The 15,176-nt window shown below is 38.8% G+C and overlaps 1 protein-coding gene across 1 annotated transcript in view; it reads right to left on the bottom strand.

The window, feature by feature from the left end:
- LOC126088126 (NFX1-type zinc finger-containing protein 1-like) overlaps positions 1-15,176 on the bottom strand; it is a 231,358-nt gene that overhangs the window by 37,330 nt on the left and 178,852 nt on the right. Inside the window, exon 13 of the mRNA XM_049906230.1 lies at positions 11,145-11,416. Coding sequence (XP_049762187.1) covers positions 11,145-11,416 — 272 coding nt within the window. The remainder of the gene's footprint in view (positions 1-11,144; positions 11,417-15,176) is intronic.

Below are 15,176 nucleotides of genomic sequence, written 5' to 3'. Positions count from 1 at the left end.
AATTGAGTTGTTATTATGTACTGAAAGTTCTATTATGAGGTTAGAGAACTCAGCAATATGACTGGACCCAGGCTTAAATGCAGTAGGTATATGAGAAATTATAGATGTCAAATCAAGTGAACCTTTGCATGTTTATGTTTACTGAGATTTGTCTTGTTGTGAGTAGTTGCCAGGTTAAGGTTATATTTTAGAACGTAAATAAATAAAATGTTGTGTGACTAGGGCCTCCCATCAGGTAGACCGTTCGCCGGGTGCAAGTCTTTCGATTTGACGCCACTTCGGTGACTTGCGCGTTGATAGGGATGAAATGATGATGATTAGGACAACACAACACCCAGTCCCTGAGCGAAGAAAATCTCCGAGCCAGCCAGGAATCGAACCCGAGCCCTTAGGATTGACATTCTGTTGCACTGACCACTCAGCTACCAGGGGCGGACATTTTAGAATGGGGTAAGGTATTTATTTACTACCTAGTGTTAAGTATGTTTTGTTTAACTTGTAGGGAAGTTGTTTGCTAAGGAGAATTTACTGGAGCCAATGGTAATGAATGGGAATTTGATGATTTAATTTTTAAACTGCAGAATCAGGAATTTGTTTAAAGTGCTTGTGTTTACTTACTTTATCACGGCATGATAAGCAAGCAATAGGAAAGATGGGAATCTTACATTTGTTTGATGTTGCAACTGATGTAGGGTTTTCTAATCTATTTCTGGGGGGGGGGTGACTTTATGGATGCACACCCAAATTTTGGTGCTTGAGGAATGACTATGCAAGAGTGGACATGTCAGATGATTATATAATTTTTTATTACGAGTCTGAGTCATTAATGATTTATTGTTGTTTTGTATCCATTATAATAATAATAATAATAATAATAATAATAATAAATCCTTTCAGCTTTGTTCGATACTTCCAGCCAGGAATGGTTTTGTCATTTACAATGTGCATAAAAATAATGGTTTTGCAATTTTTTATTTACAGTGGGTAAGTACAGGTGCTGAGATGAAAGCTTGCACGACACTAATTATGGAAAATATATGTATTCTGAGCTAGGACTACATTTATGATGATGATGATGATGATGATGATGATGATGGTGGTGGTGGTGGTGGTGATGTCTGGTTTGTGGGGCACTCAATAGCGCAGTCATCAGCACCAGTACAAATTCCTAATCTATACACAGTCCAATCTAGTCACTTTCACAAATGATGATGGAATGATGCGGACAACACATGCACCCAGTCCCTGGACAGAGAAAATCCCCAACCCAGCTGGGAATCGAACCCGGGACCCCATGATCCAGAGGTAGCAACGCTAGCCACTAGACCACAAGCTGTGGACAACAACATTTCGGTGGGACATGCTTTGGATGTTATGTAGTTTCTTTGACTTAAATTCTTTTATATCTGAAAGTCACAAATAGTTGTAACAAGAATGTGAAGTCTGTGCTAGCATTATCCCACATGAACACTACTAATTTATTTGTATTTGTCAGTGTTTTCTCTGGAATTTTGGTTTTGATTGTGACAAGTCTGGACAGCAAAAGGGATGGGTTCAATTTGACCGGTCCCTGGCATATTGATGAGCACCTCATTATTTTCTTTGATTTTTGCTAGTAAACAAATTGTCTGGCTGGCAGGAGGTATTGTAAAGGCACTGACGTTTAGGCTGCACCTACATAGTAAGTATGGGAGTTACCAGAGAAGATAACAAAACGTATAGTAACAGAAGTATATTGTACTGCAAAAAGATCTGTATAAGTGCTAGTAGAACTCTCACACCGAGGTTCTGTACAAACTTGTTCTGTATACAGATAGTTCACCCATCTCAGAAAAAGAGAATCTAAATGATTTTTTCGTGTTATGTAATCATAAATTAACAATTTTCAGATTTCTTTCCATTGCTTGTACGGAGAAACCTCACTGCTTGCCAAATTTCATGATTCTAGGGCAACAAGAAGTATTCTATAAGTCTTTGAGAGCGAGTTTCCAACAGAGTACAATAAGCTTGTTCCCACAGACAATTGTGAATCTCAGCCACATATGTAGCAGCTCACTGAAACGGGGCATTTTTCCAGATATATTGAAATACGCTAGTGTTAAACCATTGCATAACAAAGGGGATAAGAGTAGCATCACATATTTGTAAAATTGAAGTATTAACAAAATGTCTATTTGGGTTTCAGAAAGACATTTTAACAGAAAATGCTCTATATGCTTTCACTGATCAAATATTAAATGCACTGAATAACCGAACATCAACCATTGGGATATTTAATGACTTGCTACTCTCTATTCATGAAGATGCAAAGCTAGTTCTTTTTGCTGATGATACAAGTGTAGTAATCACACCAAACAAACAACAATCAGCTGAGGATATTGTAAATAATGTCTTTCAGAAAATTAATAAGTGATTATCTGCAAATGAACTCTTACTAAATATTGAGAAAACACATTATGTACAATTCTGTACAGTAAATGGCATAACACCATTGATAAATATAGACTATGAACAGAAGTCTGTTAGTAAGGCAGAATATTCAAAATTCCGGGGTGTGTGCATTGTTGAGAAAGTGAAATGGAAGAAACACACCGATGATCTGCTGAAATGGTTAGGTTCATCTACTTATGCTATTAGGGTTATTGCAAAACATGTCAGTAAATTAGCCTATTTTGTTCACTGCTTTCATATGGAATCATATTATGGGATACCAGTAAGAGAAAAAGTATTTGTTGCACAAAAACGTGTAATCAGAATGATATCTGGAGCTCACCCAAGATCACACTGCAGACATTTATTTAAGGAACTCGGGATATTCACACTACCTTCACAAGACATGTATTCACTTATGAAATATGTTGTTAATAACCCACCCCAGTTCAAAAATAACAGCGACTTGCATGGCTACAACATTAGGAGAAAGGATGATTGTTCTGAGTTAAATCTGACTTTGGCAAAGAAAGCGGTGAACTATACTGCTAAAAAAGTCTTTGGTCACTTCCCAAAAAGCATTAAAAGTCTGACAGATAGCCAACCAACATTTAAAAACAATTTAAAAGAATTTCTGAATGACAACTCCTCCTACTCAACAGATGAATTTTTAGATATGTAGTAGTAAGTGGAAAAAAATTAATTATTTTGTGCAAAGAAAACTTATGTTGAAGTGACACATTCCACATCATTACGAAATGTCATAACCATAATCTATGGAACAAGTATTAATGTATGTACGAAATGTCATATTCATAATCTATGGAACAAGTATTAATGTATGTATGTATACTGTGGCCATTTACAATTATGATTTAACTCGATTTTTACTCATTATAATGTCCATATGCAAACAACAAAAGACAGTGTACTAGATTTTCTCACAAAAAGACAATGAAACAGGTTTATTAACAGCTCAAAGGAATCATCGCTTAAGTACGAGTCATGTTAGGTGTTTAAGAGATGTAGTTTTCATAGTAAAATGCTAAGTATATAAAATTTTGTGGATTTTGCAATGGCAATGAGACTATAAGGACAGTGGAAATGCCGGACCTGGTCAGTTAGCTTTGAGAGGTTGGCGCTTAATGATATATATGCTGACAAGAAGCATGTCAGTTGGGACTGAACTGTTTAAAATTTTTTGGGTTATAAGTCTAGGGGCTTTTTTTTAAAAAAAAAAAAAAGAAATGATCGTGTGGCAATGTTGGCCAAGAGACCACATCCAGGGAGGTTCAGCCACCAGGTGTGCAAGTCTTATTTCAGGTGACACCACATTGGGCTACTTGCGAATCTGTGATGACGACAACACAACAGTCCACGAGCGGAGAAAATCTCCAACACGGACGGGAATCGAACTTGGGCCCGCTGCATGGCAGGTAAGCACATTACCATTCAGCTAAACAATTGGGTGGGACTTTTAGAATTTCTGTAGGAGTTTGGGAACTTTGAGACGTTCTTGACATATACAATCGGGGACTTATAACTCTGAATTGCTGTGTCGCATTTAGAGACTTGTAAAATTTCAGCATAGCTTCATTGACTGAAAAGTTATTCACAACCGGTCTTCTTGAACAGCAACACAGTGAGCTGGACTTAAAACATTCTTGATCAATCTGGCAAATGAATCTGTTGTTGCTCTCACAGTGTCCAAGCAAGGGTTCAATAAACATTTTAATTTTTGAATACAACTCAGCTTGTGTTAAGGACATGTATTCATTTCACCAACCATAATCCTGTCTACAATAAAATGAAGTTATTGGAAGTCAATGGAACAGTAACAGGGTAATGCAACAGATGTGAGGCTGTCCCCTAGATACATACAAAGCCAATGAACATTAAAATTCCGTCACATACTTAAGCCATTTCACAAAAAAAGACAGAATGTAGAGAAAGACTTCAGTAACTCACAGCACTATCATACACTGAGATGTTATGGAAAAAATATTTCAAACAGACTATGAGAGTCTAGTATAGCACACAAAGCTGTACCAGGGTGACAGTCAAGGCTAGATGCTACCCCAATTATGAACCTCTATTATTTTGGTAACTGTCAGTGCTATTTTGTTTTTACACATGATCGTTGTTGTCAGTCGTAGATACTCATGATACTGTGAGATAAACCATAATAAAACAATTTTTCACTAAAAATGTGGTGAAACATGGACACAAACAACGTCCGCTGCCATCTTGTCAACCTTTATGTCAATCAAAATTTCTCGCAAACACATAAAACTGCACCGTACACAGCCAAATGTTTGACAAGCATAATTTTTTGACAAAATGTTTTATCGTTTATGGAATCCTTAATACTTGAAGGTGTTGGCAGAAGTGCTAACCCTCAAATTCAGTAAGAATTACACTGATCATTTTATCTGTTGTAGATTTCAAATGTAGCACATGCTGGTAACAAGTAGTTCACTATGTATCACCAGAAAGCACTATCTATTATATCAACTGTTTTGCATTAGTCTTTGAATTTAACCAAGCACATATCATCTCAAAGTATGCTCTTTTGGGGTAGCACTGTTAACTGACACCTTATTTTCATCTTGCACCTTTCCAATTTCTGATATTATGGTGAAACTACACCCAAATGAAATGATTGCCTTTAATGACATAACACTTTGGTTTTTGTTGTAAAATGTTATAATTTACATGCATGGGTTAGGAAAGATTGGGAATTAAACTTATACACCTTCAGGAACAGTTGTCAATAGATGGCTAAGTTAATTCAAAACAAGGTAGGGGGATTATAAACTTAATATTTTCACACGCGCGAAGCGGAGGCACATGTTGCATTTACAAGTCAGAAAAAAATATAGGTCAGTAATGGGACTTCAATTATTATGTGAAACACTTTCAATGTTGTGTATGTTTGGTGTAATTGTTAGCAACTTCAAGAACTCCACATTACATTTAACAACTAGTGATTTGAATTTTTATTTACCTATAAGAAGTGTTAATGCGCAATTTTATTTAGAAGTCTTTATTTCGAAGTACCCGACCAACACCCCCACCCCCCCTCCACCAACTTACCATTCATTTCCCAATTCATAATGTAGCAAACTTGATGACTAAAACTCCTAAATGTACTGTATGTTAAAATAAAGGATCTCACAGATTCTCAAAAGGAAATATAGGACAAGGGTAACAATTAAAAATAATAAAAATTATTTATACTTCCTAACAAAATGGTGAAGCACCTAGAAGGGGAGGGGGAAAGAAAGTGAAATTTCTTGTGTTGAGAGGATCGCAGTGGTTACAAACAGTATGACATTGTACCCCTCTGGCCTGGATGCATGTACTGAGATTCAGTTGGGACAGGGTCATAAAAGCAAGGTGTCATGAAAGCCATTGCATCTTATCCTAAGGCAAGCTGGCCCGCAACTGTTGTTAAGTTGTCCTTTATGTCTTACTGGCACTGGGATGGAACTGACATCGGAGCTCATCCCACACCTTCTACCAGGAACAGATCTGGGGATCTTGCTGGCCACAAAGATGAGTGCCTTGTGTGAACCTGCATTGTTCTGTTTATAAATGGCACCACGATACTGTCACACGAGAGGTAATGCATGAGGAAGCAAGATGACTGTGATATGTCATTGTGCCATCAGAGTTACCTCGATCACTATCAGCTGCAACTTGAAGTCATACCCAATGACTCTTCACACCATGATACTAGGTGTAACACTGCTGTGCCTCTTCACAGCATTCTACCATATCTTCCTTCGTTGTCGGCGTTGTCGTTGATGCCGTGAGGCCCGTTATACCAAGTAGAAAGGCGCGTCGATCTTAAGAGCATGAGATATGGTAACCTTAAGTCACTGACAACACACAACGGTCATGGTAGCACCTGATTCCAGAATAGCTGCAGTAGTTAGGATCTACGAACTACCCCCTCTTGACCAGGTCCCCAAAACTTAACTCTTAACGAGATCCCTTCAAAGCAAATTGTCGTAAAGATCATCTATAAAGGCTTTGTACAATGATAAGAAATGTTACAGTTTATGGAATAATAACAGATACGACCAAACTGTCTTGTATCTTCTGTTTTATTTAATGTAACTTTGTTCACAGTTTTATTTTGCATTCACCACTCATTCACACTCTGATGTGGAGTATATGTAAGTGTCTGAACCTTAACTCCCAAGTTACATCGAAACCCTTTGATGAACAGTTTTGGTTGCTCGACACAAACAGTCAATGATAATGACACAGTATTCTGTAATTGACTTTTCTAGTTTAGCCACTGCCCTCCACGAATGTTTGTTAGGCGTAAGACAATTAACACACTTTTCTCTCTGGTCCGCTATTATTAAGGGTTCGTGTAATAGTTAACGTTTCTCTCCTTTTCATAAATTGGAGCCAGCTCTCTGCAATATAATTAAAAAAAAAAAAGTGGTCTCAATACCGCGTTCCTCGTGAGATGCGTATACATTTATCCCAGAATTGATCGCCCTGTACGTGTACTCAATTTAATGACCACACTTCGCTATCCGTGATTTCGTGTAACTAAATGTCCTTTTCTTACTCTGATTGTATACCGTAGTTATTTAAAACTCACCCCTATATTTTTTCACAACACACAATTAGAACTTCTTTACTTGTTTATTTCTAAGAGTAAACGAAAAAATGACGCCATACCATCGGCTTCGTCGATATAAAGCAAAATACCTCAATATGCCCGATTTTACCTCTTCTTATAGGATCAGCTCCCCCCATGAACCATACACCTTGCCGTTGGTGGGGAGGCTTGCGTGTCTCAACGATGCAGATAGCCATGCCGTAGGTGCAACCACAACAGAGAGGTATCTGTTGAGAGGACAGACAAACGTGTGGTTCCTGAAGAGGGGCAGCAGCTTTTTCAGTAGTTGCAGGGGCAACAGTCTGGATGATTGACTGACCTGGCCTTGTAACACTAACCAAAACAGCCTTGCTGTGCTGGTACTGAGAACGGCTGAAGTCAAGAAGAAACTACAGCCGTAATTTTTCCCGAAGGCATGCAGCTTTACTGTATGATTAAATGATGATGGCGTCCTCTTGGGTAAAATATTCCGGAGGTAAAATAGGCTCCCATTCGGATTTCCGGGCGGGGACTACTCAAGAGGATGTCGTTATCAGGTGAAAGAAAACTGGCGTTCTACGGATCGAAGCGTGGAATGTTGGAACCCTTAATTGGGAAGATAGATTAGAAAATTTTAAAAGGGGAATGGATAGGTTAAAGTTAGATATAGTGGGAATTAGTGAAGTTCGGTGGCAGGAGGAACTAGACTTCTGGTCAGGTGACTACAGGGTTATAAACACAAAATCAAATAGGGGTAATGCAGGAGTAGTAGGTTTAATAATGAATAAAAAAATAGGAGTGCGGGTAAGCTACTACAAACAGCATAGAGAACGCATTATTGTGGCCAAGATAGACACGAAGCCCATGCCTACTACAGTAGTACAAGTTTACATGCCAACCAGCTCTGCAGATGATGAAGAAATTGATGAATGTATGATGAGATAAAAGAAATTATTCAGGTAGTGAAGGGAGACAAAAATTTAATAGTCATGGGTGACTGAAATTCAACAGTAGGAAAAGGAAGACAAGGAAACGTAGTAGGTGAATATGGATTGGGGGTAAGAAATGCAAGAGGAAGCCGCCTGGTAGAATTTTGCACAGAGCATAACTTAATCATAGCTAACACTTGGTTCAAGAATCATGAAAGAAGGCTGTATACATGGAAGAACCCTGGAGGTACTAGAAGGTTTCAGACAGATTATACAATGGTACGACAGAGATTTAGGAACCAGATTTTAGGTACGACAGAGATTTAGGAACCAGATTTTAAATTGCAAGACATTTCCAGGGGCAGATGTGGACTCTGACCACAATCTATTGGTTATGAACTGTAGATTAAAACTGAAGAAACTGCAAAAAGGGGGGAATTTAAGGAGATGGGACCTGGATAAACTGACTAAACCAGAGGTTGTACAGAGTTTCAGGGAGAGCATAAGGGAACAATTGACAGGAATGGGGGAAAGAAATACAGTAGAAGAAGAATGGGTAGCTTTGAGGAATGAAATAGTGATGGCAGCAGAGCATCAAGTAGGTAAAAAGACGAGGGCTAGTAGAAATCCTTGGGTAACAGAAGAGATACTGGATTTAATTGATGAAAGGAGAAAATACAAAAATGCAGTAAGTGAAGCAGGCAAAAAGGAACACAAACGTCTCAAAAATGAGATCGACCGGAAGTGCAAAATGGCTAAGCAGGGATGGCTGAGGACAAATGTAAGGATGTAGAGGCTTATCTCACGAGGGGTAAGATAGATACTGCCTACAGGAAAATTAAAGAGACCTTTGGACAAAAGAGAACCACTTGCATGAATATCAAGAGCTCAGATGGAAACTCAGTTCTAAGCAAAGAAGGGGAAGCAGAATGGTGGAAGGAGTATATAGAGGGTCTATACAGGGGCGATGTTTTTGAGGACAATATTATGGAAATGGAAGAGGAGGTAGATGAAGATGAAATGCGAGATATGATACTGCGTGAAGAGTTTGACAGAGCACTGAAAGACCTAAGACGAAACAAGGCCCCAGGAGTAGACAACATTCCATTAGAACTACTGACAGCCTTGGGAGAGGCAGTCCTGACAAAACTCTACCATCTGTATGAGACAGGCAAAATTCCCTCAGACTTCAAGAAGAATATAATAGTTCCCATTCAAAAGAAAGCAGGTGCCGACAGATGTGAAAATTACCGAACTATCAGTTTAATAAGTCACAGCTGCAAAATACTAACATGAATTCCTGGTAGAAGCCGACCTCGGGGAAGATCAGTGTGGATTCCGTAGAAATGTTGGAATACGTGAGGCATAAAGACCCTATGACTTATCTTAGAAGAAAGATTAAGGAAAGACAAACCGACGTTTCTAGCATTTGTAGACTTAGAGAAAGCTTTTGACAATGTTGACTGGAATACTCTCTTTCAAATTCTGTTAAGGTGGCAAGCGTACAATACAGGGAGCGAAAGGCTATTTACAATTTCTTCAGAAACCAGACGGCAGTTATAAGAGTCGAGGGGCACAACAGGGAAGCAGTGGTTGGGAAGGGAGTGAGACAGGGTTGTAGCCTCTCCCAGATGTTATTCAATCTGTATACTGAGCAAGTACTAAAGGAAACAAAAGAAAAATTTGGAGTAGGTATTAAAATCCATGGAGAAGAAATAAAAACTTTGAGGTTCGCCGATGACATCGTAATTCTGTCAGACAGCAAAGGACTTGGAAGAGCAGTTGAACGGAATGGACAGTGTCTTGAAAGGAGGATATAAGATGAACATCAACAAAAGCAAAACAAGGATAATGGAATGTAGTCGAATTAAGTCGGGTGATGCTGAGGGAATTAGATTAGGAAATGGGACACTTAAAGTAGTAAAGGAGTTTTGCTATTTGGGGAGAAAAATAACTGTTGTTGGTCGAAGTAGAGAGGATATAAAATGTAGACTGGCAGTGGCAAGGAACGCGTTTCTGAAGAAGAGAAATTTGTTAACATCGAGTATAGATTTAAGTGTCAGGAAGTCGTTTCTGAAAGTATTTGTATGGAGTGTAGCCATGTACGGAAGTGAAACATGGACGATAAATAGTTTGGACAAGAAGAGAATAGAAGCTTTTGGAATGTGGTGCTACAGAAGAATGCTGAAGATTAGATGGGTAGATCACATAACTAATGAGGAGGTATTGAATAGTATGGGGGAGAAGAGGAGTTTGTGGCACAACTTGACTAGGAGAAGTGATCGGTTGGTAGGATACATTCTGAGGCATCAAGGGATCACCAATTTAGTATTGGAGGGCAGCATGGAGGGTAAAAATCGTAGAGGGAGACCAAGGGATGAATACACTAAGCAGATTCAGAAGGATGTAGGTTGCAGCATGTACTGGGAGATGATGAAGCTTGAACAGGATAGAGTAGCATGGAGAGCTGCATCAAACCAGTCTCAGGACTGAAGACCACAACAACAACAAGATACAGGATCACCTACCTTACTCATCAATTTACTACACATTATTTGCAATAACACTAAACAGGTATCGCCGTTGTATTTTAATTGTATTCAAAATAATATTATTATTATTATGTCCGACCAAATCGTAAAAAATCGCCTTTATTCATGCAATATTATACATTAATATACAGACAGGACCGAAAGATCAATCTCTCTACCATAACCAATAGAGGCAAATACGCTATTCAAGTTCCGTTAAATCTATCTTGGCTCGTATTGTTACAGCGGTATGTAACCAGTTGGAAAAAACGTAGACCCACAGTGAGGCCTGTTTCAAACTCTGGTCAGGTATTGGTAATGCTGCCTCAGGGTGAGTATGTTGCACCTCTATGCCCAAACAGACTTGTTAACAGTACAATGAATCCTGACTTTTAATTAATCACTTACATGTCCACCAATGGTGCATATGTGTATGAAGTTTCAATGAAATCCAAGTACATTTTCTGGGTGCTACACTTGCTTTGTCAGGCTGCATTACTGCACATCTGTTATCACCATAAACTTTAAGTGTCAGTAGCCATTTCTGATATGAAATCTATGTCCATAACATAATTCTTAAACACTGTTTGCCACTATTTTAAGCAATGCTTATTCAAATACTGTACCTACCATATGGTGAGTGCTGCATAAGCTGCGTTATCTGATGAAGAAGCATTGATCGTTTGCTTTCTATCTCACTCTGTATTCCAAAGACCTTTGCTTTTACTTTACAAATGTCTTCCAATGTTACCTTCACATCATTCAAGTACCTCTGAGTTTTTGTAATAGGTGTTTTACAACGTGGGCAGACTTTTGTTGTAATTTCGTCGTCTGATTGTTTAATCCAGGTTTCAAGAGCTTTTGATTCAATAACATGATTACAGTCTTCCAGCAGAACAAATCTGAAACAAAATTTCTTATAAACACACTAATTACCTTCATATGTGCCCATAACAATGTAATTAGATATAGCGAAATGCTTGGTTCAACAGTTCCTCTGCAGTTAAGAGGCTTTCATATTTCATCTACGAAACAGTACTTGCAGGAGAAAAATTGATAAAATTTGCTTTTTATAAATCAAGTAGGTTTTTTTAAGTTTGCAGTGACAAGACAGTAATTCTAATAAAATGGCAGCATATGATACTAGTAATATTAGATCAGAAGACCTTACTAAATTTACTATTCCTTGATGCTTCAGGATCTCCTATGAACCTACTCCTTCTTTTAGTTAAAATGTACCATAATGACCTTTACACCTGAAACTGATATAGTTCTTTCTCACTAGTTACTTGGTCTACCCATAGATCTTCAGTATTATGCTGTACCATCACATTTCAAAACTTTATACTATCTTTCCTCTTGTCTCTACTCTGCATCATCCATTTCACATCCATATAATGCTACATTCTAGACAAAAGTTGGGAGAGAAAATCGGAAAAGACTTCTTACCTACAATATTATGAAAATATAGACTGCTACTCAGCATAGTGGAAATGTTGAGTTGCAAACAGTCACAGCAAAAAGACTGCGAAACACAACTCAACACACATGACCACTCGGCCAGACAAGAGGTCATGCATACTGTGTGTGTGTGTGTGTGTGTGTGTGTGTGTGTGTGTGTGTGTGTGTGTGTGTGTCTTCATACATACTCTGCAAGCCACTGTATGATGCTTCATTGAGCATGCCTTGTACACCAATACTCATTTCCTTTCCAGTTCCACTCGCAAACAGAGGGGGAAAAAAACAAGTGGTTTTATGCCTCCCTATGAACCATTCTTCATGGTCCTTACATTCAATGTACATTGGCAGCAGTAGAATCTTTCTGCAACCAGCTTCAGATATCATTTCTTTAAATTTTCTCACAAGTGTTCCTTGCAAAGAATGTTGACTTCCCTCCAGGGATCCACATCAGAGTTCCCAAAGCATCTCCATAACATTTCTGTACTATTCAAACCTACCGATAACAAAACTAGCAGCCCGCCTTTGACCTGGTACAGATCCCGAAAACTTGAGCTATACTCAAGAATAGGTCACGTTAGTGTTCTATATTCTGTTCCTTTACTGATGAACCACACTTTCTCAAAATTATCCCAATAAACCAAAGTTGACTATTCGCCTTTTCCAATACAATCGTCTCGTGCTCTCATTCCCTTTTATAAAGCTTTGCAATGTTACGCTAAGATATTTAAATGATGTTACTGTGCCAAGCAAGATACTACTAATGCTGTATCCAAATATTATGGGTTTGTTTTTTCTACTCAACCACATTAACTTACATTTACACACACTTACAGCTAGGTGCCATTCATCACACCAACTAGAAATTTTCTCCAAGTCTTCGTGTATTCTCTTACAGTCACTCAACTTTGACATCTTCCTGTACAACACAGCATCATCCACACACAACTGCAAATTTCTGCCCACCCTATCCTGCAGATACACAATAATAGCAGTCTTATTACACTTCCCTGTGGCACTTCTGCTGATACCCTTGTGTCTCTGATGAACACTCACTGTCAAGGACAACATACTAGGTTCTATTACTTACAAAAAATCTTCGGGCCACTTACATACCTGTGGACCTTTTCATATGATTACCTTCAGTAAGAGTCTGCAATGAGGCACCTTTTAGAATGCTTTCCAGAAATCTAGAATTATGAAATCTGCCTGTTGCTCTTCATCCATAGTTCACAGTACAGCTTGTGAGGAAAGTGCAAGCTGAGTTTTACATGACAGATGTTTTCTAAAACCTTGTTGATTCATGGGCATAAGCTTCTTGGGCTCAAGAAAATTTATTAATTTGAACTGAGAATACATTCAAGGATTCTGCAGTGAACTGACATTATGCATATTGATCTGTAATTTTGTCGGTCCATTGTTTTACCCTTCTTTTGTAAAGAAGTCACCCGCACTTTTTTCCAGTTTCTTGTGACTTTCTTCTGGGCAAGAGATTCGTAATAAATGCAACCTAGGTAAGGGGCCAATGTGATGTGATAGAGTACTCTCCTCTAAAATCAAATTGGGTTCCATCCGGACCTGGCAACTTATTTGGGTTCAACTCTTTCAGTTGTTTCCCTAAGCCTGAGATGCTTATTACAATGTCGTCCACATGGGAGTCAGTCTGATCGTCATATAACTAAGTTAGTACAATTCTCCTGCATGCACAATTTCTTAAATGCAAAATTTAAAATTTCAACTTTCTTTTGCCATCTTCAATTGCCACACCAGATTGGTCACTGACTGACTGGATGGAAGCCTTAGATCAACTTAGTGATTTTACATAGGACCAAAATTTTCTAATGTTCTCTGCCAGGTCTTTTGTTAAGGTGAAACAGTGGTAGTTGTTGTATGATTTGTAAACAGATCTTTTTGCAGATGCATGAATGTCTACTAACCTTTCTCTGTCATCATTTGTGTTTTCTCTTTTGAACAGCCTCTGCTTCCTCAGTATTTGCCAAATTCCGTTGTTTAACTGTGGTGGGTCTTTTCTGTCCTTAATCCATTTACTAGGCACATAGTTCTCCAAATCATGAGTTACAATCTGCTGAAACTTTGCCCGTAATTCCTCTACGTCCTTCTTACTGAAACTGAATGATGTCAATTAACTGTCTAAGGAGATGCTAACAGCTGCTTATCTGCTCTTCCTAGCAGAAACACTCTCCTAGCCTTTTTGACAGATTTATTAACTTCTGTAACCATAGTCGCTATAATGACATCACAATCACTAAAACCCCATCTTTACATTGACGTATTGACAAGATCCAGCCTGTCTGCAGCTACAAGTTTAAGTTATTTCTATTGAGTGTGGGCTGCCAAACTAGTTGATGAATACAGGTTTTCAGAATAAGTGTTCAAAAGTACTTTGCACAACTGTTCATCTGTACCCCCACCCCCAAAATAATGATCCAGCATGCTAGTCAATACTGGGTATCTTAAAGTTGCCTCCAACTAGTACTGCATGATCTGGGTACTTACATGCTACTTGTTGTAGATTTTATTTGAATGGCTCTAGAACTGTCACAGTGGAATCGCGTGCCTGGTAAAAACATCCAATAATTAACTTGGTTTCCCTAGAGCTGTTATACACTAACAAGGAACTTCACTGTCACACTCAAATTCGACCTCTGTAGAGACATTATACACCTAGACTAGATAACGCCTGTGAACATTCCACAAGTACTCCACTACCCAAGTTGCTGCTTCCTTTGTGTAGTGCACCCTTGAACTATCAAGGAGAGATGCACAAATCTCCACTCCACAGTTCTGTAGTCAAGACTGTCACAAAGTTAACAATGCCTCTGGTTGACCCTACACTTGGCTCTATACCAAAGAACCACGATCAGTTCTGGGAACAAAGCTGCTAATTACAAGCTCTGCCTGCACTCAGTGTGCGAGGCCACCATCTTTCACCACCTACGCCTGCCACCTGAATGAACTGAAGACGGCATAATAACCCATACGACAGGTGTTGTTGGTGCCAATACGAGCCATAACTTGCAGATGACTGCACGCTGCACCCTGCACACTCAATAGCCACGGGCAAGGCCACCTCCGCATCTCAGATGAGGCGTCCTGGCGGACATACAGAGTGCACACTGGCTTTCTTTGCAGCCCTGGATACTATCTTCCTAAAGGGCTCCATAATGCACCTAACACTGGAGC

The sequence above is a fragment of the Schistocerca cancellata genome, chromosome 6, assembly GCF_023864275.1.
Source record: "Schistocerca cancellata isolate TAMUIC-IGC-003103 chromosome 6, iqSchCanc2.1, whole genome shotgun sequence".
Classification (NCBI taxonomy): Eukaryota; Metazoa; Arthropoda; class Insecta; order Orthoptera; family Acrididae; genus Schistocerca; species Schistocerca cancellata.
This window is presented reverse-complemented; position numbering and strand designations above follow the sequence as displayed.